At 44.6% G+C, this 23973-nt stretch overlaps 2 protein-coding genes across 2 annotated transcripts in view; both read right to left on the bottom strand.

The window, feature by feature from the left end:
* Window positions 1-20618, bottom strand: part of LOC101556485 (immunoglobulin lambda-1 light chain-like) — a 52262-nt gene extending 31644 nt beyond the window's left edge. The window contains exons 1-3 of the mRNA XM_055147330.1: window positions 20573-20618; window positions 20101-20375; window positions 16981-16995 (exon numbers count right to left, since the gene is read on the bottom strand). Coding sequence (XP_055003305.1) covers window positions 16981-16995; window positions 20101-20375; window positions 20573-20618 — 336 coding nt within the window. The remainder of the gene's footprint in view (window positions 1-16980; window positions 16996-20100; window positions 20376-20572) is intronic.
* LOC101556212 (immunoglobulin lambda-1 light chain-like) overlaps window positions 1-23973 on the bottom strand; it is a 126037-nt gene that overhangs the window by 39772 nt on the left and 62292 nt on the right. The gene's annotated exons all lie outside the window — the stretch shown is intronic.

The raw sequence follows: 23973 nt of genomic DNA, 5'->3' as shown, positions 1-23973 counted from the left end.
TCATCTTTATTACTTGATTCAAGTAAAGGAGAGAGGATCCTTCTTGTTTCCAGATACCAATGGAGATTAAAATGTTCAACAGATTAGATAGCAAATATTCCCTGGACCCAAAGTATTTCAGATCCTGTGTCTGGAGAGATAATTCAGCAAGGAGGGTGCATCCCTGTGCATGGTTTGGCCAGGTTTGATCCCTGTCACCACGTATTGTTTCCAGACCCCATCAGGAACAATTCAAGAGTGCAAAGCAAGAATACCTGAGTATAGCCAGGTATGGTGCACAGGCTCGCGTTCCCCCCCCCCCCACCCCGCACAGATTTCTTATCCTAGGTGTGTTGCTTGAAAACAATTCAGCTTAGATTCCCAGCACTATGTATTCCTGGACCCAGCATCACTGAGGACAGCTCTGCATTCCCCACAGCACCTCCTAGTGGCTGAGTAATGTCTGACACCACATGGTTTCATCAGCATCACAGTCCTCCCAGGGCCCCCTTAGAATGCATCACAGTTTCCAGCTCCCAGTGACCCCCACCCCCTGACCCCTCAGGCTCTGTCACTTGCCACACAACAAAATTCAGATTCTAATGGACTCAGTCAAAACTCTGTGGACTGTGACCCTGTTGCACTAAAGAGTCTATATATTTTTTCAATGAAATTGGCAATTTCTGTAAGAGGAAGGAAGTAAAAAAAGAAAAAAGAAACCAAGAAGGAAGGGAACAAAGAAACAAAGGAAAAAACAAAGAAAGAAGAAAATGAAAAAATGTGCTCATCAGTGTCAGGTGACAGGAAAATAAATACCTTTTCCTTAGGTCTGAGGTTGGTTATCAAACACAGCACCCTGGACATTCCCAATCTACTGAGTTAGACCCCCTGTGGCCCTGACCCACCCCAGCTCCATTGGCCCCCATGATTCTCTGCTGCCCCCTGGTGGTCATTCGGTGCCTTGGGAAGGCCTAGCAGGAAGTTCAGGAAGATTCAGATCACAGGGCACAGGGGCTGAGTCACTATCTACTGGGGGCATCCAGGGAAGAGGAAGAGTGAGCATTTTCTCTGTGGATCCTGGGCCTCATAGATACAGTTCGTAGGAAACTGAAAATTTGAATAAGGGATTTGAATTGAATTGGCGGATTGATGAAAGGACCCACTGCTCAGGCCCCAGATTAGGATTATTTCTATCATGGTCAGGTCATTGAATTTGGACAGTGATCAACTTTGGAACGGAAGCTTTCTAATGTTCATAAACATGATAGGCATGAATGTATTTCCACAAAATAGATGAACTATTGTGCAAATACCTGGCACTGTGTAATCCCATCCACGGCCAGCATACAGAGACTTAAAAGTAAGCTCCCAAAAGCTTGCTTACTTATCTATCTTATAGCCTACTTCTCCTCTGGGAGAACCTGGCAAACTACCAGGAGTCTCCTGTCCACATGGGAGAGCCTCACAAGGTCCCCATGGTGTATTAATATGCCCAAACCAGTAACAATAATGAGTCTTATTCCCCTGACCCTGAAAGAGCCTCCAATACGGCATCATTGGGAAGGACGAGTAAAGAGAGGCTTTTAAAATCTCAGGGCTAGGACAAATTGAAGTTGTTACTGAGACTGCTCAAGAAATTCAACCATCAACGAGATGATGATGATGATGATTGTGCAAATGCAACTGTAGCACTGGTGAGGATGAAACAAATTCTTTTATAAAATGCAGTGAGATATATAGTCACAACCTCAGTCATGATTGAGTTTCAGTCATACAATGTTCCAACACTCATTTTTTCCCCAGCACACATTTCCCACCACCAATGCCCCCAGTTTCCCTCCTGGACACCTCTTCAACTTTGCATCCAAACCCTGTTCTATGGCATACACATTTCCTCTCTGTCTCTGTCTCACCTCTCTATCTCTTATTTTTATTTTAGGCACTGTGGTTTGCAATACTGTTGCTAGGGTCTGCAATTGGAACTCAAGGCACCCTCGAGGAGTTCAAACATTTTATAAAAGAGGTGTGTGTGTGTGTGTGTGTGTGTGTGTGAGAGAGAGAGAGAGAGAGAGAGAGAGAGAGAGAGAAATATGGGGAGGAGAGGGAGGGAGTGAGAGAGAGGGAATTGTTACAGACTGACAGGCCAGGGCCACACCCATAGAGAAGTGGTGGTGAGGTATGACCCCCATCAACTATGGGGAATTGTTTAAGTACCCTAAAACCACATATTTCTTTTTCCCTAACTGACCTGTAAGCTGATTGGTTAGTGCCTCCTGAGGGTGCCCCATTGTTCTATTCTTTCAATGCTGGCCGACCACTGGATTCCTTCTTTTTACTGATTGGCTGGCACTATCTACAAGCATTGTGAATTTTGTTCATTCTGTTCTCTTTCCCATGATGTGGTCTCAGGTTCATGCTCATTTCAGCTCTCAGTTACATAATCATACAGAATAGCAAAATGTTTACTAACAGCAGAATCTCGAATGGCATAGCCTGGCAAGCTACCCATGGCGTATTCAATATGCCAAAAACAGTAACAATAATGGGCCTCATTCCCCTGACTCTGAACATGACAGGAATGAATGGAGACATTACTGGCGCCCGCTCAAGCAAATTGATGAGCATCGGGATGACAGTGATACAGTGATTACTAACAACTGAAATGGCTGCACTTTGGGTCATGCTGAAAATGGCTGCACTTTGGTTCTATACTGTTACTGATAGGGTGTCACGCATATTACTTAATCTCCTTTCAGCACTCAGTTTTTGTTCAGAGTGATCATTCCCAACGATCATTGTCAAAGTGGTCCCTTCTCTCTCCTAACTTCACTCCCCTCCCTTTTTGTGGGATACTTCTTCCCATGAGCCATTCCTCCTGGCCCTTTTTTCCATGTCTTTGGGTATTATTCAACACTATGTTGTTTTTGGTTTTTATATCCCCAAATGCCATCATTGTGTGTTTTTCCATTTCCCATTGACTCACTATCTCAGCATGATACTCTCCCTGTCTGTCCATGTAGAAGCAAATTTCATAATCTCATTCTCCCTAACAGCCATGTAGTGTTCCATTGTATAGATGCACCATAGTGCCTTTTAAATTTATTTTATTTTTATAAAGTTGTTCACAATAATTGATTACATTCAATATTCTTACACCAATCCCACCAACATTACACCTTCCCACCACAATATTTCAAATTATTTCACCCTGATCCTCAAAGCAGAACATAGTAATTTCCTTTGTATTGACTATTATGCATAATTCTCTAAAGCTGATCCAAACTTTTCATTAGAGGAAAGTGTGTGTAGATTGTTTTATCACCCTGGAGTCATTAAGTCCTTGTAGAGAGTATGAGATGTGCAGAATTTCTAATTTTTCAGTAGATTGATAGAGCAAGAATTACATTTTTAACTAAATGTTGATTTTCGGGTCCAAAGGCATCACCGCAGCGTGTTGCTCTCTTTCTCTTCTGAGGTTTATTTGAGAGCCTCTGGAACATGGCCGTTAATAAGATTAAATGGAGCCAGAGGTAGTTTGTGGGTGTGACCGCCAGATACTGAAGGCCAGGGAGATGGGGGAAGGTCACACATTCCCGAATGTAGGCAAGCACGGGGATTTCAGTCATACGTCCCTCATACCTGGGATTTCCAGCAGATTCACTCAAGGATGAGGCTCATGGAGCCTGTGGAGAGGGTGGTGATGAGTTGTAGAGGTCTGGGGCTGCCAGGGCTTCTTTAGGGGGTGGGTGGTGGGACTCACGAGCCCAAATCCGAATTGCTCTATATGAGACAGCCTAGTGTGGGGGCTAGTGGCATCTCTGCTGTTCAATAGTTTCCTATGCACCCGTCTGATCTTGGGCACGGGCTTGTTTCAGATTCTGCTATTCTGGATGGTGCTGCAGTGCAGATCACTTTTCTGCACTCACCTCTCATGCCTCAGCTTCCTCTTCTGTAAAGTGTGAAAATGAGAATGCTGGCTGAGCTTTTGTGCATGATTCAAGTTTTTACTGAACATTATTGCAGGTGTTTTGGGTGGAGTGGGAGCAAAGGAGTAGCCTGGAGAAAAAAGGATTTCTGCCCCTATGCTCGACGCTCCTCTGCCACCCAAGGAAAAATTTAGATGGTCAGAACCGATAAAAGCTTCTCCTAGCATCTATGTGGCATGGACACTCATGTCCCACCAGCCCTACTATTCGACCATCAAGCTGTGCTTGAAGTCCACTCATTCTGCACAGCCTGGGAATTGGTCCCCACAATCAGAATGCCCGAGTCTGGAGTGAGGAATTGATCTTTGCAGGAAAAGGATATTTGGGCAAGTCTCAGCACAGTGCTCCAGGAGCTTCATCATTTCCCAAAGAAAAATTTTTCAAGAACAGGCAAAAGAGTGAAGCAAAATAGTTTTATTTAAAGGTATTTACTTAGAGGGACAGATAGATAGTATGGAGACTACGGTGCTTGTCTCGCATGGAACTGACCTGAATTCAATCCTCGGAACCATATATAGTTCACCGGGCCCTGCAAGGAGTGATCCTTCTGTGCAGAGTCAGAAGCAAGTCCTGAGTACTGCTGGGTGTGACTCCCAAACAACACACACACAAACACACTCACACACAGACATACACATAAATGAGGAGGGAAAAGAGATTAAAAATGAGGAAGAATATGGGCTTCTCTAGACAAAGGTAAACCCCTAAGGAAAAGGGCACACTCTAAGTCGGATGCCGTGACTCCAGAAAGGCGTGTCCTGAATACTCAGATCTTGAAAAGCCCTTGCCCATCAAATGCAAATTGACCTTTTGTGGCACCATTTTGTGGGGTCCCTAGAGGAGAGATGGGTGAATCAAGCACTGTGAGCTCTGAATCACAGGATCCTTGCTCTACTTTTGTGTCATTTCATTGTAAACAGATCTCATAGCATTCAAAACCACCCACAATCCTTTCTCCCTTTGGCTCTGTCTCACAGGCTCTGTGACCTCCTTTAAGCTAAACCAGTCACCTCCAGTGTTGGCGGGTACAAGGGTAGAACCAGGCGCAACAGCAATGGAGATAAAATGGACGTGACACTTACTGTCTCCTGATGCACAGCTGGCGGCTAATGTGTGAGGCGGGAAGGCTCGTGCTTCATCTCACCCTCTGCTGTGTGGGGCTCTATTGGAACATGGCGTGGTCAAAGCAGTCACAGGCTACTTGTCAGAACACAGCGGTGCCCCAAGGCACTGAGACAACGCAATCACAGGCCTCCTTGTCGATTGTCTTGCAATGTCACCAACAGCTCACATCATTCTTCCCTTCCCTTCCCTTCCCTTCCCTTCCCTCCCCTCCCCTCCCCTCCCCTCCCCTCCCCTCCCCTCTCCTTCCCTTCCCTTCCCTTCCCTTCCCTTCCCTTCCCTTCCCTTCCCTTCCCTTCCCTTCCCTTCCCTTCCCTTCCCTCCTTATGCAAGGAAGAGGGAGCAGGTGGAAGATAGGAAGCTCTTTCATTGTGCAAAGACGATGATTTTGGACAGGGAGAGAGTGTTAGCAGCTGGAATAAACATGGCTGAACACTTGGCAGAGCAACAGGCATACTAGATCAGCAGACCACATTCATAGAACCCGCACATCTCTCTCAAGGACGGTAAGGTAGAAAATGGTGACACCTTTTCATTGTGTCTGGATATTGACCCTCTGCTGACCATGTCCACCTCATCTCTGGTGGATTTTGCATTTGAAGAGTCAGATGATCGCTGCTTCTGCTGTCCCGTAGTGGCTGCTGAAGACAAGAAGATATTTTTCTGTTTCCTTTTGAGAGTTGTAGTGGGGTGGAGAGTGAAGGAAGTGGGGGTGCTGAAAGGGATACTGGGATCATTGGTGGTGGAGAATGGGCACTGGTGGAGGGATGGGTACTTGATTGTTGTATGACTGAAACGCAAGCATGAAAGTTTGCAAATCTGTAACTGTACCCCACAGTGATTCTCTAATAAAAAATTTAAATAGAGAAAAGAAGATATTTTTCATGCTCAATTTGCCCTGCCAAATGATTAACAAAATAGAGCTTTGTGGCTTAACGGTTTATGGAAACTATCTTTACACTGATAGGGATTTGCGGCCATTTGTGGAGGGGCACAGTCAGTGGTGTTCAGAGGTGACTCTCGCTTTGTTCTCCAGGATATGTATCTGTTTCCCTTGACTTTTATTTTTTCCTCTGAGGTCACACTTGGGAGTGCTCAGAGCTTAATTGTAGCTCTGTGCTCAGGGCTCACTCCTGATTGGTATGATATATTCTCATTTCATTCTCTCTCCATCCCTGCCTTGACTATTCACATGGACTCATGCCATTTATAGCTGTGACATAATAGTACGAAGCACTTGATGCTCAAATTCATGTTTAAAATCATACTTTTATTTATTGAATCACCATGTGGAAAGTTACAGAGCTTTCAGTCTTAAGTCTCAGTTATACAATGCTCAACACCCATCCCATCACCAGTGCACATATTCCACCACCAGGAGCCCTATATGCCTCCCCCCATATCCATCCCCCCTGCCTGTATAGCTAATAGATTCCACTTTAATTTGATTGCCTTCAATATTTCAAAAAAAAAACACCTCACTATTATTGTTTGGAGTTTCCCCCCAATAGTCAGACCTGTTGAAAAGAACCATTTGATAATGTTTTCCATTGCTGACAATTAAGAGATATGAGGTTTTCGATTTCTGTATTATATTAACTAAGTCCAGGGAAATTTCTGCCAGATATTGCATCACTGCAAGGTTTTACTTCCCTTTTGTGGTGCTCATAAAATGGAATAGTTGAGAGAGAAAACCCTTTCCCCTCCTGGTGCATCATGGGGCAGTGGCTCAGTTCACAGTCTAGAGACATTTCTGCAAGAAGCTGCAGGAGCCCAAAGTAGTTTAGTTGGACTCTGAGAGCAGGCTCGTGCCGCAGTGGAAAGGCCCTAAAATCATACTTTTCATCAAGAATTTTGATAATGGAAGGAGTGTGGACTTCATTTTATAAAAATCTCATTTTTGAGTGATCTCAGAGTCTTAGTTTTTATGAAAATCAGCAGCCATTTCTTCCTGGTGACATATCTGGCTCATGTACACTCATTGGCCTCTGCTGTCTGTCAGTCTAATTGCAAGAATTTGGCCTAGAGAAAGTTTCTCATTCTGTTCCGTCCTGTCAGGTGGCTAAGAGCAACAAGTTTGTGAAGGTGGTAGACCTGGTAATAATGAACTTAACTATAGTTTTGAACTACCCACCTGGTTTAATAAAAAATATGAAAGGTATAACTTATTTTTCAGTGCCAGGGGAATAAGGCCCATTATTGTTACTGTTTTTGGCATACCGAATACTCACGGGTAGCATGTTCCTTGGAACATGTGACAATAGAGTTGTTAATGGTGTCGGTGTCCTTGTCAACATGATCTTGGCCATGTGCATTGATTCATTCATTCCCCTGAACTTATTTTATTTTAAGTATGTATTTCAGATAAATCTTTTTTTTTTTTTTTGCTTTTTGGGTCACACCCGGCAATTCTCAGGGGTTACTCCTGGTTCTGTGCTCAGGAATTACTTCATTACTTCTGGCGGTGCTCGGGGGGCCATATGGGATGCTGGGGATTGAACCCAGGTCGGCCGCGTGCAAGGCAAACGCCCTCCCTGCTGTGCTATTGCTCCAGCCCCCAGATAAATCTTTTTAAATAATAGAACTGAGAAAGCAGATTGTGAATTAATCCCAGTTATTTCTTGTAATTTTTTAAATGCAAACAAACTGCAGAATATTTTAAATTGCATCTTTAGTCAAAGTTTTATCTCTACTGGACAGGAACACAATGCATAGTCACAATAGCTCCCTCTCTCTGTGTCTCTCCCTGTGTGTGAAAAATTGAGAATATATGAAATTTTCAGAGAGATAAGGATTTAAAATCATCAGGATTGTGGGATGGTAGAGATAATATAGCAGGTGGGGCACTTGACTTGAAAGTGGTCTACATGGGTTCCATTCCCTGTAATCCTTATCCCAATCCCCTGAGCACTGCCAGGAATGATCCCTGAGCACAGCTGGGTATGTTTCAACCGTCCTGCCCTCACACCTCCCTAATCACTGGTATGGTAGTGAGGAGAAGGAAGTTAGGGACAGAATCTAATTGGATTTTGCTAAACTATTTCATCATTTGAGCTCCTACTCATCCCGCATGCCTGTTTCCCTTCTGTAAAGTGTGGAAAGAAGTATGCTTGTTGAACCTTTTTGCAGCAATTAAAGTATCTACTGAGGGGCTGGAGAGCTAGCACAGCGGGTAGGGCGTTTGCCTTGCACGCGGCTGACCCGGGTTTGATTCCCAGCATCCCATATGGTCCCCTGAGCACCGCCAGGGGTAATTCCTGAGTGCAGAGCCAGGAATAACCCATGTGCATCGCTGGATGTGACCCAAAAAGCAAAAATAAATAAATATATAAAAATAAATAAATAAAGTATCTACTGAATGTTATTCCTGGTGCCTTGAGTGACATGGGAAACAAGGGCAATAGTCTACAAAAATGAGTGCTTCTACCTCTCTCCACGACCACCTCTGCCACCACAGGAAAGGCCAAAACGTGTGAAGACAGGTAAAAGCTGCTCTTAGCACCAATGCGGCATGGACACTCACATCTCACTGGACAAAGATGTGACTATGCCCTACTAGGTTTCAACACCAATCCCAGCAGCAGTGTGACTCCCTCTGTGATGGTCCACCAATGCTGCCCTCATGTACTGTTGTGCACAGTTGTAATAAATCTACCCTGTTCTATACCCAAAATCCAACCCTGGTGGCTCCTATGTGGAGCCTGACTGCAGGGATGGAAGGAAAGAGGACCCTTGAATCTCCCATCTAGGTTCAGGACCAGAGCAGCTCATTGCTGGGTCTACAGGACTCCTAGACTGAGCAGAGTGTGACACAGATGGGCAGAGGTTTGTGTCTCACTTCCCCATCTGTCCGTGTCACTGTGAGCACTGCTACCATCCCACACCTGACAGTAATAGTCGGCCTCGTCCTCAGTGCGCACACCCCTAATGGTCAGGGTGGCCGTGTCCCCAGACTTGGAGCCAGAGAAGCGGTCAGGGATCCCCGAGGGCCGGTTGTTATTATAGTAGATGACCAGCACAGGGGCCTGGCCTGCTTTCTGCTGGTACCAGTAAACAGCATAGCTTCCAACGTTGTTTCCCCTACAGGTCATCTTGGCCTCCCCTCCCGGGCTCACAGACAGCGAAGGCGGCTGATTCAGCTCATAGGAAGATACAGAACCTGCAAGAGAGAAGGAGAGGACAGGTAAGGAGGAAACTCAGTTCTGCCCTAATCATCATCAACATAACCTAAAGTAATTCTGTGGGACCCAACTCCCACCCCCAATCTCCATCAGGTGATAGGCATTCTACACGAATTCCTATGTAGGATGGCCCCAGAGCACTGGGCCCGGGGCTGCTGTGAGCCTGGACACATCACCTGTGCAGTGAGCCAGGAGGCCCAGGAGGAGCGGGGTCCAGGCCATGGTGAGGGGCTGGGATCCTGGCACCTGAGGCTGAACTCCTCCTGGTGCCCTCTTATCCCCTCAGGGAGAGAGCTGCTGGCTATGCAAATCAGCCAGGCTCAGGGCTGCTGCCTGGGGTCTGTGGCTAGAGAAAAGGGCCCAGACCCAAGGGACACAAGGAGGGCGGGGCTGGCTCTGTAGTTCCCACATGCTGCTTAGTGGCATCTTCCTGACAATTTTTGTTTCTCAGTAGGTTATGGGAATTTTGTCTACTTAAGTGGTGGCTTAGGGCATTAACACAGTATGTTTTCAGAATAAATAAATTGATACATGGCATGAAATATTGGCTTAAATGACAAGGATTTCATTAAAATTGTTTTTATAGTTGGTTTCCTTCAGTTTTGGAAAAATTTATAAAATAGTAAAAATCATCTTTATTACTTGATTCAAGTAAAGGAGAGAGGATCCTTCTTGTTTCCAGATACCAATGGAGATTAAAATGTTCAACAGACTAGATAGCAAATATTCCCTGGACCCAAAGTATTTCAGATCCTGTGTCTTGAGAGATAATTCAGCAAGTAGGGTGCATCCCTGTGCATGGTTTGGCCAGGTGTGATCCCTGTCACCGCATATTGTCCCCAGACCCCATCAGGAACAATTCAAGAGTGCAAAATAAGAATACCTGAGTATAGACAGGTATGGCGCATAGGCAGTCGCTTGCACGCGCGCGCGCGCACACACACATACACACACACACTCACACACACACACACAAACACACAGAGATTTCATATCCTAGGTGTCCTGCTTGAAAACAATTCAGCTTAGATTCCCAGCACTATGTGTTCCTGGACCTAGTATCACTGAGGACAGCTCTGGATTCCCCACAGCACCTCCTAGTGGCTGAGTAATGTCTGACACCACATGGTTTCATCAGCATCACAGTTCCTCAGGGCCTCCTTAGAATGCATTAGTTTCCCCAGCTCTTCATGCCCCCCATTTCCCTTACCCTGCAGCCCTGCCACTTCCCACACAACAAAGTTCAGACTCTAAAGAAGTCAATCAAAACTTTGTGGGCAGTGACCCCAATGATCAGAATTGATTTGTGGGAATGTTTATAGCAGTCTATATCTTTTTTTCAGAGAAATTGGCAATTTCTGTAAATGGAAGGGGGAAAATGATGGAAGAAAGAATAAAAAAAGAAGGAAAGAAAGAAAATGAAAGAAAAAGATAAGAAAAAGAGAAATAAAAAATGAAAGAAAGAAAGAAAGAAAGAAAGAAAGAAAAGAAAGAAGTGATAAATTATGTTCATCAGTTTCAGGTGACAGGAAAATAAATACCTTATCCTTAAATCTGAGGTTGGTTACTAAAGACCAGCACCCTGCACGTTCCCAATCTACTGGAGTTAGAGCCCTGTTGCCCTGACCCACCCCAGCTCCATTGGACCCCATGATTCTCTGCTGCCCCCTGGTGGTCATTCTGTGCACTGGGCAGGGCTGGGAAGTTTTAGGAGAAAGTCAGGACAGATTCAGATCACAGGGCCCAGGGGCTGTGATCTACTGGGAGCCTCTACTATGTTATCATAGATATGTACCTATCTATCATAGATAGCATGTACTATCTACTGAGAGAATCTTTGAAGAAGAAAAGAGTAAGCATTTTCTCTGGATTCTGGGATTCAAAGGCTCAGGTTGTAAGGAAATTGAAAATATGAATATTTTCAATTTCATATTTTGAATTGACTTGATGAGATGACCCACTGCTGAGCCCCAGAATTAGGATTATTTTTTATCATGGTCAGGTCATTGAATTTGGACAGTTATCACATTTGAAACTGAATCTTTCTAATTTTCATAAAAATGATACCCATGAAAGTATTTCCACATTATAAATAAACAATCATGAAAATGCAACTGTAGCATTGTGAGGATGAAACAAATTCCTTTATAAAATACAGTGAAACATGTAGTTACAAAGCCATTCATGACTGAGTTTCAACCATACGATGTTTCAGCACCCATCCTTTCCCTAGTGCACATTTCCCACCACCAATGTTCCTGTTTCCCCCTGCACACCTCCTCCACCTTGCCTCCAAAGCCTGATCTATGGCAGACATATTTCCTCTCTGTCTCTGCCTCTCTGTCTCTGCCTCTCTGTCTCTAATTTTTCGTTTAGGCACTGTGATTTGCAATACTGTTGTTAGGGACTACAATCAAACTCAAGGCACCCATGAAGAGTTCAAACATTTCATTAAAGAGGTGTGTGTGTGTGAGAAAGAAAGAGAGACAGAGAGACAGAGAGAAGAGAGGAAGAAAGGAGATAAAGAGAGACAAAGAGAGAGAGAGTTGTTACAGACCGACAGGACAGGTCCACACCCCATAAAGAAAAGGAGGGTACAACCCCCACCAACTATGTGGGACTGTTTAAGTACCCTAAAACACATTGCTCTTTCTCCCTAACTGACCTGTAAGCTGATTGCTTAGTGCCTCCTATGGGTCCCACTTTGTTCTATTCTTTCATGGCTGGCTGACCCTTGGATTCCTTCTTTTTACTGAGTGTCTGATATTATCTGCAAGTACTGTAAATTTTGTTCTATCTGTTCCCTTTCTCATAATGTGGTCTTGGGTTCATGCTCGGTTCAGCTGTCCGTTACATAATCATACAGAATAGCAAAATGTCTACTAAGAACTAAACTGACAGCACTTTCATTTTAGTTGTTAGAATGAAAATTCATCTGACAGTGGCTGCACTTTGCTTCTATACTGTTACTGAAAGGGTCGCGTGCATATGACTTTATCTCCTTTCAGCTCTCATTTTTGTTCAAGTGATCATATCAAACTATTGTTGTCTAAGTGGTCCCTTCTCTGTCCTAACTTAACGCTTTTTCCTTTTTGTGGCCTGCTTCCTTCCATGAGCCATTCCTCCTGGCACTTGGTTCTATGTCTTTGGGTATTATTCACACACAATGCTGTAGTTTTTTGGTTTTTATATCCCCAAATGAGTGCGATCATCTTCTTTCCCATTGACTCATGATCTCAGCATGATACTCTCCCTGTCTATCCATGTAAAAGCAAATTTCATAACTTCATTCTCCCTAACAGCCATGTAGTGTTCCATTGTATAGATGCACCATAGTCTTTTTTAAGTTCTTGTTTTATTTTTTCAATTTTATTTTTTAATAAAGTTGTTCTCTATAATTGATTACATTCAATATCCCAACACCAATCCCACCAACAGTACACCTTCCCCCCACAATATTTCAAATTATTCCACCCAGATCCCCAAAGTGGAACATAATAATTTCCTTTGTATTGCCTATTATGTATAATCCTCTAAAGATGATCCAAAATTTTCCTTAGAGGAAAGAATGTGAAGATTGTTTTATCTCTCTGGAGCCATTAAGTCATTGTATGGAGTCTGAGCTGTGCAGAATTTCTAAGATTTTCAGTAGAGTGATATAGCAAGAATTATATTTATAACTGAATGGTGACTTTGGGGTCCAGATGCATCTCTCAGGCCTGTTGCTGTCTTCCTCTTCTGAGGTTTATCTGTGAGCCTCTGGATCATGGTTTTGAATGAGATTAAATGGAGCTGGAGGCACTTTGGAGGTGTGACTGCCAGCTATCAAACCTCAGGGAGCTGGAGGGGGGGGGGACTGCAGGCAAGCCTGGAGAGTTCAGTCACACTCAAGGTAGTACAGAGGCTACGGTGCTTGCCTTTGCATGAAACTGACCTGAATTCAATCCTTGTCACTGCATATGGTTCCCTGCGCACTACCACCATTGATCCCTGTGTGCAGAGCCAGGACCAAGGCCTGAGCAAGGCTGTCTGTGACTCCCACACAACACACACACACACACAAACACTATTACACACAGAGACACAGAAATGAGGAGGGGAAAGAGATTAAAAACAAGGAAGAATATGGGCTTCTCCAGAGAAAGGCAAACTCCCTCAGGAAAAGGACATGCTCTAAGTCGGATGCAGTGACTCCGGAATGGCGGGTCCTGCAAAGACCCTGACCCTGAAAGAGCCTCCAATACGGTAGCATTGGGAAAGACAAGTAAGGAATCGCAGGACTGGGACAAATGGAGACGTTACTGGCGCCTGCCCAAGTAAATTGATGAACAACGTGATGACAGTGACACAAAAATCCTGGAGTCCAGTCACTTTTGTCTAACAACCCCTTCCAGTGAACGCCATGACAACTTCATCCTACAACCCCAAGTCCACCCTTCATGCTGCCTGTAGAGAGCCTGTTCCATGGTTTGGGATGGGGAACCGGGGACCTCAGATCTCTCTGGGTCAGATCTGTTTGCTGCTCTGACGACAAACTCATGGGGTTGGAGGAGAGAATGATTCAGGTGGGACAGGGATTTGTGTGTCACTTCCCATCTGCCCATGTCACTGTGGGCTTTGCCACTCGAGTAATCCCCCATTACAGTGTGAGAGTCAGCTTCTTGCTCAGCCGGGTCACCTCTGATGGGGTGGCCTAGTTCCTCTGTTGGAGCCAGAGAAGTGGTCAGGGATCTTGAGGGCTGGTTTTCATCACCAGAGGTGACCAGCCCAGGGGCCTGACCAAGCTTCTTCTGGTACCAGTGAATAGCGTATCTCATCTCGGGTAGTCTCAGGAGCAGGTGACCTTGACTGTCAGTACCAGGTCCACTGATGTGGAAAATGACTGGATTAGCTCAAAGGAAACATTAAGAGAAAAGACAGAGACAGAGTTGAACAATAAGGGCCCAATCCCAGAAGGTCCCACAGAGAGTCCCACAGTGTGAAGCTCAGGGTTTGGGACAGGCCTGTGGAGCTGAGTCTTTGAAGTGGCACCTGTGCAGACGGCAAGGGGAGGGAGCAGGGGAAGGGGCGGGTGGGCCATGATGGATCCTCTCCAGAGCACTGTCTGATCCACTGACTGTTGGGATCTACAGCATCTTCTCTCCTCTCTGATCCTTTGGGATAAAGATTGTTTGCTTTTCATGAGAATTTACTGCTCCTCTGGTTAGAAGATCCTAGCACACACAGCATGAGGAGCCGGTGCCTGAAAAGAGAATGGATTGCATTCATTGCATTCTGAGCTGCTTCTCACTCAGAATATCAAGCTCGCATTGATGTCTGCGATCACAATCAGCTTGTAGGGCTTCCCTCATCATGCTGGGCTGGCTGTGTTCTGTCCCTGGAGTCCTTACCTGTGCAGTGTACCAAGGTGTTTGGTGAGACAGCTGGCTGGAGTCTGTGAAATACAGACACAGGATGTACAGGAAATGCGACCTTGAAACCAGTCTCACTCCTCCTCTGTCACTTCCTTCCTAGCTACCCAGAGACTTTTTGAATCATATCAGAGTTGGCCTGAAAGAGGGATTAAGAGGTTAAAGAGCAGTGGTCAAGGCATCCGTGAACATGCCTGAGAGGCAGAAACCAGTGTTGCTGATCACACAAGTGTGAGGTCCTTGTCTTTCACAGGTAAGTCGCACTCTGTGCCTGGTTTCTATAAGTGTCCCAGGTGAGCCTTATCTTACAGTGAGGCCTCTGCAGCTTCAGGAAGTAGGATGGACCACACCTTGGATACCTGAAAAAGAAAACTGAAACAGAGTGTGACTGAGTCAGTTCACCGGGGGTCACAGAGTCTTGAGACCCAGAGAGTGAGATGAAAAAGAGAAACCCTTTCATAGAAGGCTTCTACCTGCCTGACCACCTGTTTTTATAAACTTTAAGTTCCTGTAGTGAGGAACCATGACAAGGAGAGGGGCCACCCTGGCTTCTGCTGGTACCATTCAGCATATTTTCCTCCATGTTGTTTCCTTCACAGGATACCCTGGCTGTCTGTCCTGGAGTGGCAGATACTGCAGAAGGCTGAGTCAGCATGGAGGCTGCCACAGAACCTGCAGAGAACAAAGTGACTGTCGATCTAAGAATAGGGGGACCATTCCGAGATGAACTCAAGTGAACCACTGAGCCCCATGCACCCCTGTCCCACGTCTATGCCCGGTAGGCTTGGAGCACATCAAGGCCAATAATTTGATGGAATGAGAAAATGCCATTTTCCCTCTCTGTGTTGGTGCATTCCTCATGGATCCCTGTTGATGGTCTCAATCCCACCAGATCAGAGCCCTGGGACTGGGGTGTTATGAGCCTTGGGCACAGCACCTGTGCAGTGAGCCAGAAGGCTGAGGAAGAAACAGGTCCAGACCATGGTGAGGTTCGCTGGTCTGGCTCCCTGAGACAGGCTAGCTGGGTCTTATTCTCTGCGTCTCTTGTGACCGTGTTGGAGGGATACTTGTATGCAAAGCAGCCAGGAGTCTGGGGTGGGGGTTGGCTGCTGTTTGAGGAACCTTGTGGTTTCAAAAAGGGGTTCAGATCTGGGAGGCACAGGGAGGATGGGGTTTTGCCCCTGCAAATCTCAATTCATTCTGGGCATCCTCTTCCTGCTCATCCCATAGTCTGGGTGGCATATTTGCTTCTTCTGCTCCGGGACAGTAGGGAGGTGAATGTGTCACCAGTGGAGCCTGTCCCACAGGTGCTATCACCAGATTTAGATGTGATTAACCCAGACCACACTCCTGAGAAGAAGAGCCCAAATAATATCATGAGTTGCAAACAAATGTGGGGTTATTGAGGGATTGTTAGTTTCTTCCCAGGTGTGATCACATGGGACTGGTCATAGTAATGTGCCTCAGTATCCCTAGTGCATCGAGAGGCACTTTCAGTTTTTGTTCTCTGTTCTAAAGAAAAGGGTCTATGAATGATGGAATCTGCATGGTTTGAAAATGCTTCAAGTGAGCACTGAAAGTGCTTTGAGTGGCCTGGGAAATTTTATGAAGTTCAGGGGCTAATGAGGTAGTAAATCAGGTCGATACTTTTCTTGCATCCAGTTAACCTGGGTTTGACACCCAGCAGCTTATATGATTCACTAAGTACCACTAGGGGAGATTCCTGAATACAGAGCCAGGAGTAAGCTATGAACACTGCTGGCTCTGTGTTGGCTTTCTCCCAATCCATCAAGTCCCAGCCTGTTTGATTTACTTTAGCCAACCAAAGTTTATGAGAGCTGTTGTGTGCCTTATGCAAGGAAGAGGGAGCAGGTGGAAGACAGGAAGGTCTCCCATCGGGCAAAGACGATGATTTTGGACAGGGAGAGAGTGTTAGCGGCTGGAGTCAACATGGCTGAACACTTGGCAGAGCAACAGGCATACTAGATCAGCAGACCACATTCATAGGACCCGCACATCTCTCTCAAGGACGGTAAGGTAGAAAAGGGTGACACCTTTTCATTGTGTCTGGATATTCACCCTCTGCTGACCATGTCCACCTCATCTCTGATGGATTTTGCATTTGAAGAGTCAGATGATCGCTGCTTCTGCTGTCCCGTAGTGGCTGCTGAAGGCAAGAAGATATTTTTCTGTTTCCTTTTGAGAGTTGTAGTGGGGTGGGGAGTGAAGGAAGTGGGGGTGCTGAAAGGGATACTGGGATCATTGGTGGTGGAGAATGGGCACTGGTGGAGGGATGGGTACTTGATTGTTGTATGACTGAAACGCAAGCATGAAAGTTTGCAAATCTGTAACTGTACCCCACAGTGATTCTCTAATAAAAAATTTAAACAGAGAAAAGAAGATATTTTTCATGCTCAATTTGCCCTGCCAAATGATTAACAAAATAGAGCTTTGTGGCTTAACGGTTTATGGAAACTATCTTTACACTGATAGGGATTTGTGGCCATTTGTGGAGGGGCACAGTCAGTGGTGTTCAGAGGTGACTCTCGCTCTGTTCTCCAGGATATGTATCTGTTTCCCTTGACTTTTATTTTTTCCTCTGAGGTCACACTTAGGAGTGCTCAGAGCTTAATTGTAGCTCTGTGCTCAGGGATCACTCCTGATTGGTATGATACATTCTCATTTCATTCTCTCTCCATCCCTGCCTTGACTATTCACATGGACTCATGCCATTTATAGCTGTGACATAATAGTATGAAGCACTTGATGCTCAAATTTATGTTTAAAATCATACTTTTATTTATTGAATCACCATGTGGAAAGTTACAGAGCTTTCAGTCTTAAGTCTCAGTTATACAATGCTCAACACCCATCCCATCACCAGTGCACATATTCCACCACCAGGAGCCCTATATGCGCTCCCCCATATCCATCCCCCCTGCCTGTATAGCTAATAGATTCCACTTTAATTTGATTGCCTTCAATATTTCAAAAAAAAAAAACCCTCACTATTATTGTTTGGAGTTTTCCCCCAATAGTCAGACCTGTTGAAAAGAACCATTTGATAATGTTTTCCATTGCTGACAATTAAGAGATATGAGGTTTTCGATTTCTGTATTATATTAACTAAGTCCAGGGAAATTTCTGCCAGATATTGCATCACTGCAAGGTTTTACTTCCCTTTTGTGGTGCTCATAAAATGGAATAGTTGAGAGAGAAATACCTTTCCCATCCTGATGCATCATGGGGCAGTGGCTCAGTTCACAGTCTAAAGACATTTCTGCAAGAAGCTGCAGGTGCCCAAAGTAGTTTAGTTGGACTCTGAGAGCAGGCTCGTGCCGCAGTGGAAAGGCCCTAAAATCATACTTTTCATCAAGAATTTTGATAATGGAAGGAGTGTGGACTTCATTTTATAAAAATCTCATTTTTGAGTGATCTCAGAGTCTTAGTTTTTATGAAAATCAGCAGCCATTTCTCCCTGGTGACATATCTGGCTCATGTACAATCATTGGCCTCTGCTGTCTGTCAGTCTAATTGCAAGAATTTGGCCTAGAGAAAGTTTCTCATTCTGTTCCGTCCTGTCAGGTGGCTAAGAGCAACAAGTTTGTGAAGGTGGTAGACCTGGTAATAATGAACTTAACTATAGTTTTGAACTACCCACCTGGTTTAATAAAAAATATGAAATGTATGACTTATTTTTCAGTGCCAGGGGATTAAGGCCCATTATTGTTACTGTTTTTGGCATACCGAATACGCACGGGTAGAATGTTCCTTGGAACATGTGACAATAGAGTTGTTAATGGTGTCGGTGTCCTTGTCAACATGATCACATGATCGTGGCCATGTGCATTGATTCATTCATTCCCCTGAACTTATTTTATTTTAAGTATGTATTTCAGATAAATCTTTTTTTTTTTTTTGCTTTTTGGGTCACACCCGGCGATTCTCAGGGGTTACTCCTGGTTCTGTGCTCAGGAATTACTTCATTACTTCTGGTGGTGCTCGGGGGGCCATATGGGATGCTGGGGATTGAACCCTGGTCGGCCGCGTGCAAGGCAAACGCCCTCCCCGCTGTGCTATTGCTCCAGCCCCCAGATAAATCTTTTTAATTAATAGAACCGAGAAAGCAGATTGTGAATTAATCCCAGTTATTTCTTCTAACTTTTTAAATGCAAACAAACTGCAGAATATTTTAAATTTCATCTTTAGTCAAAGTTTTATTTCTACTGGACAGGAACACAATGCATAGTCACAATAGCTCCCTCTCTCTGTGTCTCTCCCTGTGTGTGAAAAATTGAGAATATATGAAATTTTCAGAGAGATAAGGATTTAAAATCATCAGGATTGTGGGATGGTAGAGATAATATAGCAGGTGGGGCACTTGACTTGAAAGTGGTCTACATGGGTTCCATTCCCTGTAATCCTTATCCCAGTCCCCTGAGCACTGCCAGGAATGATCCCTGAGCACAGCTGGGTATGTTCCAACTGTTCTGCCCTCACACCTCCCTAATCACTGGTATGGTAGTGAGGAGAAGGAAGTTAGGGACAGAATCTAATTGGATTTTGCTAAACTATTTCATCATTTGAGCTCCTACTCATCCCTCATGCCTCAGTTTCCCTTCTGTAAAGTGTGGAAAGAAGAATGCTTGTTGAACCTTTTTGCAGCAATTAAAGCATCTACTGAGGGGCTGGAGAGATAGCACAGTGGGTAGGGTGTTTGCCTTGCACGCGGCCGACCCGGGTTCGATTCCCAGCATCCCATATGGTCCCCTGAGCACCGCCAGGGGTAATTCCTAAGTGCAGAGCCAGGAATAACCCCTGTGCATCACCGGATGTGACCCAAAAAGCAAAAATAAATAAATATAAATAAATAAATAAATAAAGTATCTACTGAATGTTATTCCTGGTGCCTTGAGTGACATGGGAAACAAGGGCGATAGTCTACAAAAATGAGTGCTTCTACCTCTCTCCACAACCACCACTGCCACCACAGGAAAGGCCAAAATGTGTGAAGACAGGTAAAAGCTGCTCTTAGCACCAATGCGGCATGGACACTCACATCTTACTGGCCCTACTATGTGACTATGCCCTACTAGGTTTCAACACCAATCCCAGCAGCACTGTGACTCCCTCCGTGATGGCCCACCAATGCTGCCCTCATGTACTGTTGTACACAGTTGTAATAAATCTACCCTGTTCTATACCCAAAATCCATCCCTGGTGGCTCCTATGTGGAGCCTGACTGCAGGGATGGAAGGAGAGGAGACCCTTGAATCTCCCACCTAGGTTCAGGACCAGAGCAGCTCATTGCTGGGTCTACAGGGCTAATGGCATGAAAAGAGTGTGACACAGATGGGCAGAGGTTTGTGTCTCACTTCCCCATCTGTCCGTGTCACTGTGAACACTGTTACTATCCCACACCTGACAGTAATAGTCCGCCTCGTCCTCAGTGCGCACACCACTAATGGTCAGGGTGGCCGTGCCCCCAGAGTTGGAGCCAGAGAAGCGGTCAGGGATCCCTGAGGGCCGTTGAGTACTTTGATAGATGACCTGCACAGGGGCCTGGCCTGGCTTCTGCTGGTACCAATAAACATATTTGCTTCCAATGTTATTTCCCCTACAGGTCATCTTGGCCTCCCCTCCTGGACTCACAGACAGCGAAGGCGGCTGATTCAGCTCATAGGAAGATACAAAACCTGCAAGAGAGAAGGAGACATCAGGTAAGGAGGAAACTCAGTTCTGCCCTAATCATCATCAACATAACCTAAAGTAATTCTGTGGGACCCAACTCCCACCCCCAATCTCCATCAGGTGATAGGCATTCTACACGAATTCCTATGTAGGATGGCCCCAGAGCACTGGGCCTGGGGCTGCTGTGAGCCGGACACATCACCTGTGCAGTGAGCCAGGAGGCCCAGGAGGAGCGGGGTCCAGGCCATGGTGAGGGGCTGGGATCCTGGCACCTGAGGCTGAACTCCTCCTGGTGCCCTCTTATCCCCTCAGGGAGAGAGCTGCTGGCTATGCAAATCAGCCAGGCTCAGGGCTGCTGCCTGGGGTCTGTGGCTGCAGAAAAGGGCCCAGACCCAAGGGACACAGGGAGGGCGGGGCTGGCTCTGTAGTTCCCACATGCTGCTTAGTGGCATCTTCCTGACAATTTTTGTTTCTCAGTAGGTTATGGGAATTTTGTCTACTTAAGTGGTGGCTTAGGGCATTAACACAGTATGTTTTCAGAATAAATAAATTGATATATGGCATGAAATATTGGCTTAAATGACAAGGATTTCATTAAAATTGTTTTTATAGTTGGTTTCCTTCAGTTTTGGAAAAATTTATAAAATAATAAAAATCATCTTTATTACTTGATTCAAGTAAAGGAGAGAGGATCCTTCTTGTTTCCAGATACCAATGGAGATTAAAATGTTCAACAGATTAGATAGCAAATATTCCCTGGACCCAAAGTATTTCAGATCCTGTGTCTGGAGAGATAATTCAGCAAGGAGGGTGCATCCCTGTGCATGGCCTGGCTAGGTTTGATCCCTGTCACCATGTATTGTTTCCAGACCCCATCAGGAACAATTCAAGAGTGCAAAGCAAGAATACCTGAGTATAGCCAGGTATGGTGCACAGGCTCGCGTTCCCCCCCCCCCCCCGCACAGATTTATTATCCTAGGTGTGTTGCTTGAAAACAATTCAGCTTAGATTCCCAGCACTATGTGTTCCTGGACCTAGTATCACTGAAGACAGCTCTGGATTCCCCACAGCACCTCCTAGTGGCTGAGTAATGTCTGACACCACATGGTTTCATCAGCATCACAGTTCCTCAGGGCCTCCTTAGAATGCATTAGTTTCCCCAGCTCTTCATGCCCCCCATTTCCCTTACCCTGCAGCCCTGCCACTTCCCACACAACAAAGTTCAGACTCTAAAGAAGTCAATCAAAACTTTGTGGGCAGTGACCCCAATGATCAGAATTGATTTGTGGGAATGTTTATAGCAGTCTATATCTTTTTTTCAGAGAAATTGGCAATTTCTGTAAATGGAAGGGGAAAAATGATGGAAGAAAGAACAAAAGGAAGAAAGAAAGAAAGAAAGAAAGAAAGAAAGAAAGAAAGAAAGAAAATGAAAGAAAAAGAAAAGAAAAAGAAATAAAAAATGAAAGAAAGAAAGAAAGAAAAAAAAGAGAGAAGTAAGTGAAAAATTATGTTCATCAGTGTCAGGTGACAGGAAAATAAATACCTTATCCTTAAATCTGAGGTTGGTTACTAAAGACCAGCACCCTGCACGTTCCCAATCTACTGGAGTTAGAGCCCTGTTGCCCTGACCCACCCCAGCTCCATTGGACCCCATGATTCTCTGCTGCCCCCTGGTGGTCATTCTGTGCACTGGGCAGGGCTGGGAAGTTTTAGGAGAAAGTCAGGACAGATTCAGATCACAGGGCCCAGGGGCTGTGATCTACTGGGAGCCTCTACTATGTTATCATAGATATGTACCTATCTATCATAGATAGCATATACTATCTACCGAGAGAATCTTTGAAGAAGAAAAGAGTAAGCATTTTCTCTGGATTCTGGGATTCAAAGGCTCAGGTTGTAGGGAAATTGAAAATATGAATATTTTCAATTTCATATTTTGAATTGACTTGATGAGATGACCCACTGCTCAGCCCCAGAATTAGGATTATTTTTTATCATGGTCAGGCCATTGAATTTGGACAGTTATCACATTTGAAACTGAATCTTTCTAATTTTCATAAAAATGATACCCATGAAAGTATTTCCACATTATAAATGAACAATCATGAAAATGCAACTGTAGCATTGTGAGGATGAAACAAATTCCTTTATAAAATACAGTGAAACATGTAGTTACAAAGCCATTCATGCCTGAGTTTCAACCATACTATGTTTCAGCACCCATCCTTTCCCCAGTGCACATTTCCCACCACCAATGTTCCTGTTTTCCCCTGCACACCTCCTCCACCTTGCCTCCAAAGCCTGTTCTATGGCAGACATATTTCCTCTCTGTCTCTGCCTCTCTGTCTCTAATTTTTCGTTTAGGCACTGTGATTTGCAATACTGTTGTTAGGGACTACAATCAAACTCAAGGCACCCATGAAGAGTTCAAACATTTCATAAAAGAGGTGTGTGTGTGAGAAAGAAAGAGAGACAGAGAGACAGAGAGAAGAGAGGAAGAAAGGAGATAAAGAGAGACAAAGAGAGAGAGAGTTGTTACAGACCGACAGGACAGGACCACACCCCATAAAGAAAAGGAGGGTACAACCCCCACCAACTATGTGGGACTGTTTAAGTACCCTAAAACACATTGTTCTTTCTCCCTAACTGACCTGTAAGCTGATTGCTTAGTGCCTCCTATGGGTCCCACTTTGTTCTATTCTTTCATGGCTGGCTGACCCTTGGATTCCTTCTTTTTACTGAGTGTCTGATATTATCTGCAAGTACTGTAAATTTTGTTCTATCTGTTCCCTTTCTCATAATGTGGTCTTGGGTTCATGCTCGGTTCAGCTGTCCGTTGCATAATCATACAGAATAGCAAAATGTCTACTAAGAACTAAACTGACAGCACTTTCATTTTAGTTGTTAGAATGAAAATTCATCTGACAGTGGCTGCACTTTGCTTCTATACTGTTACTGAAAGGGTCGCGTGCATATGACTTTATCTCCTTTCAACTCTCATTTTTGTTCAAGTGATCATATCAAACTATTGTTGTCTAAGTGGTCCCTTCTCTATCCTAACTTAACGCTTTTTCCTTTTTGTGGCCTGCTTCCTTCCATGAGCCATTCCTCCTGGCACTTGGTTCTATGTCTTTGGGTATTATTCACACACAATGCTGTAGTTTTTGGTTTTTATATCCCCAAATGAGTGCGATCATCTTCTTTCCCATTGACTCATGATCTCAGCATGATACTCTCCCTGTCTATCCATGTAAAAGCAAATTTCATAACTTCATTCTCCCTAACAGCCATGTAGTGTTCCATTGTATAGATGCACCATAGTCTTTTTTAAGTTCTTGTTTTATTTTTTCAATTTTATTTTTTAATAAAGTTGTTCTCTATAATTGATTACATTCAATATCCCAACACCAATCCCACCAACAGTACACCTTCCCCCCACAATATTTCAAATTATTCCACCCAGATCCCCAAAGTGGAACATAATAATTTCCTTTGTATTGCCTATTATGTATAATCCTCTAAAGATGATCCAAAATTTTCCTTAGAGGAAAGAATGTGAAGATTGTTTTATCTCTCTGGAGCCATTAAGTCATTGTATGGAGT

This window comes from Sorex araneus, chromosome 9, assembly GCF_027595985.1.
Source record: "Sorex araneus isolate mSorAra2 chromosome 9, mSorAra2.pri, whole genome shotgun sequence".
NCBI lineage: Eukaryota > Metazoa > Chordata > Mammalia > Eulipotyphla > Soricidae > Sorex > Sorex araneus.
The sequence above is the reverse complement of the archived record's forward strand: the minus strand, read 5'-3'. Positions and strand labels throughout refer to the sequence as shown.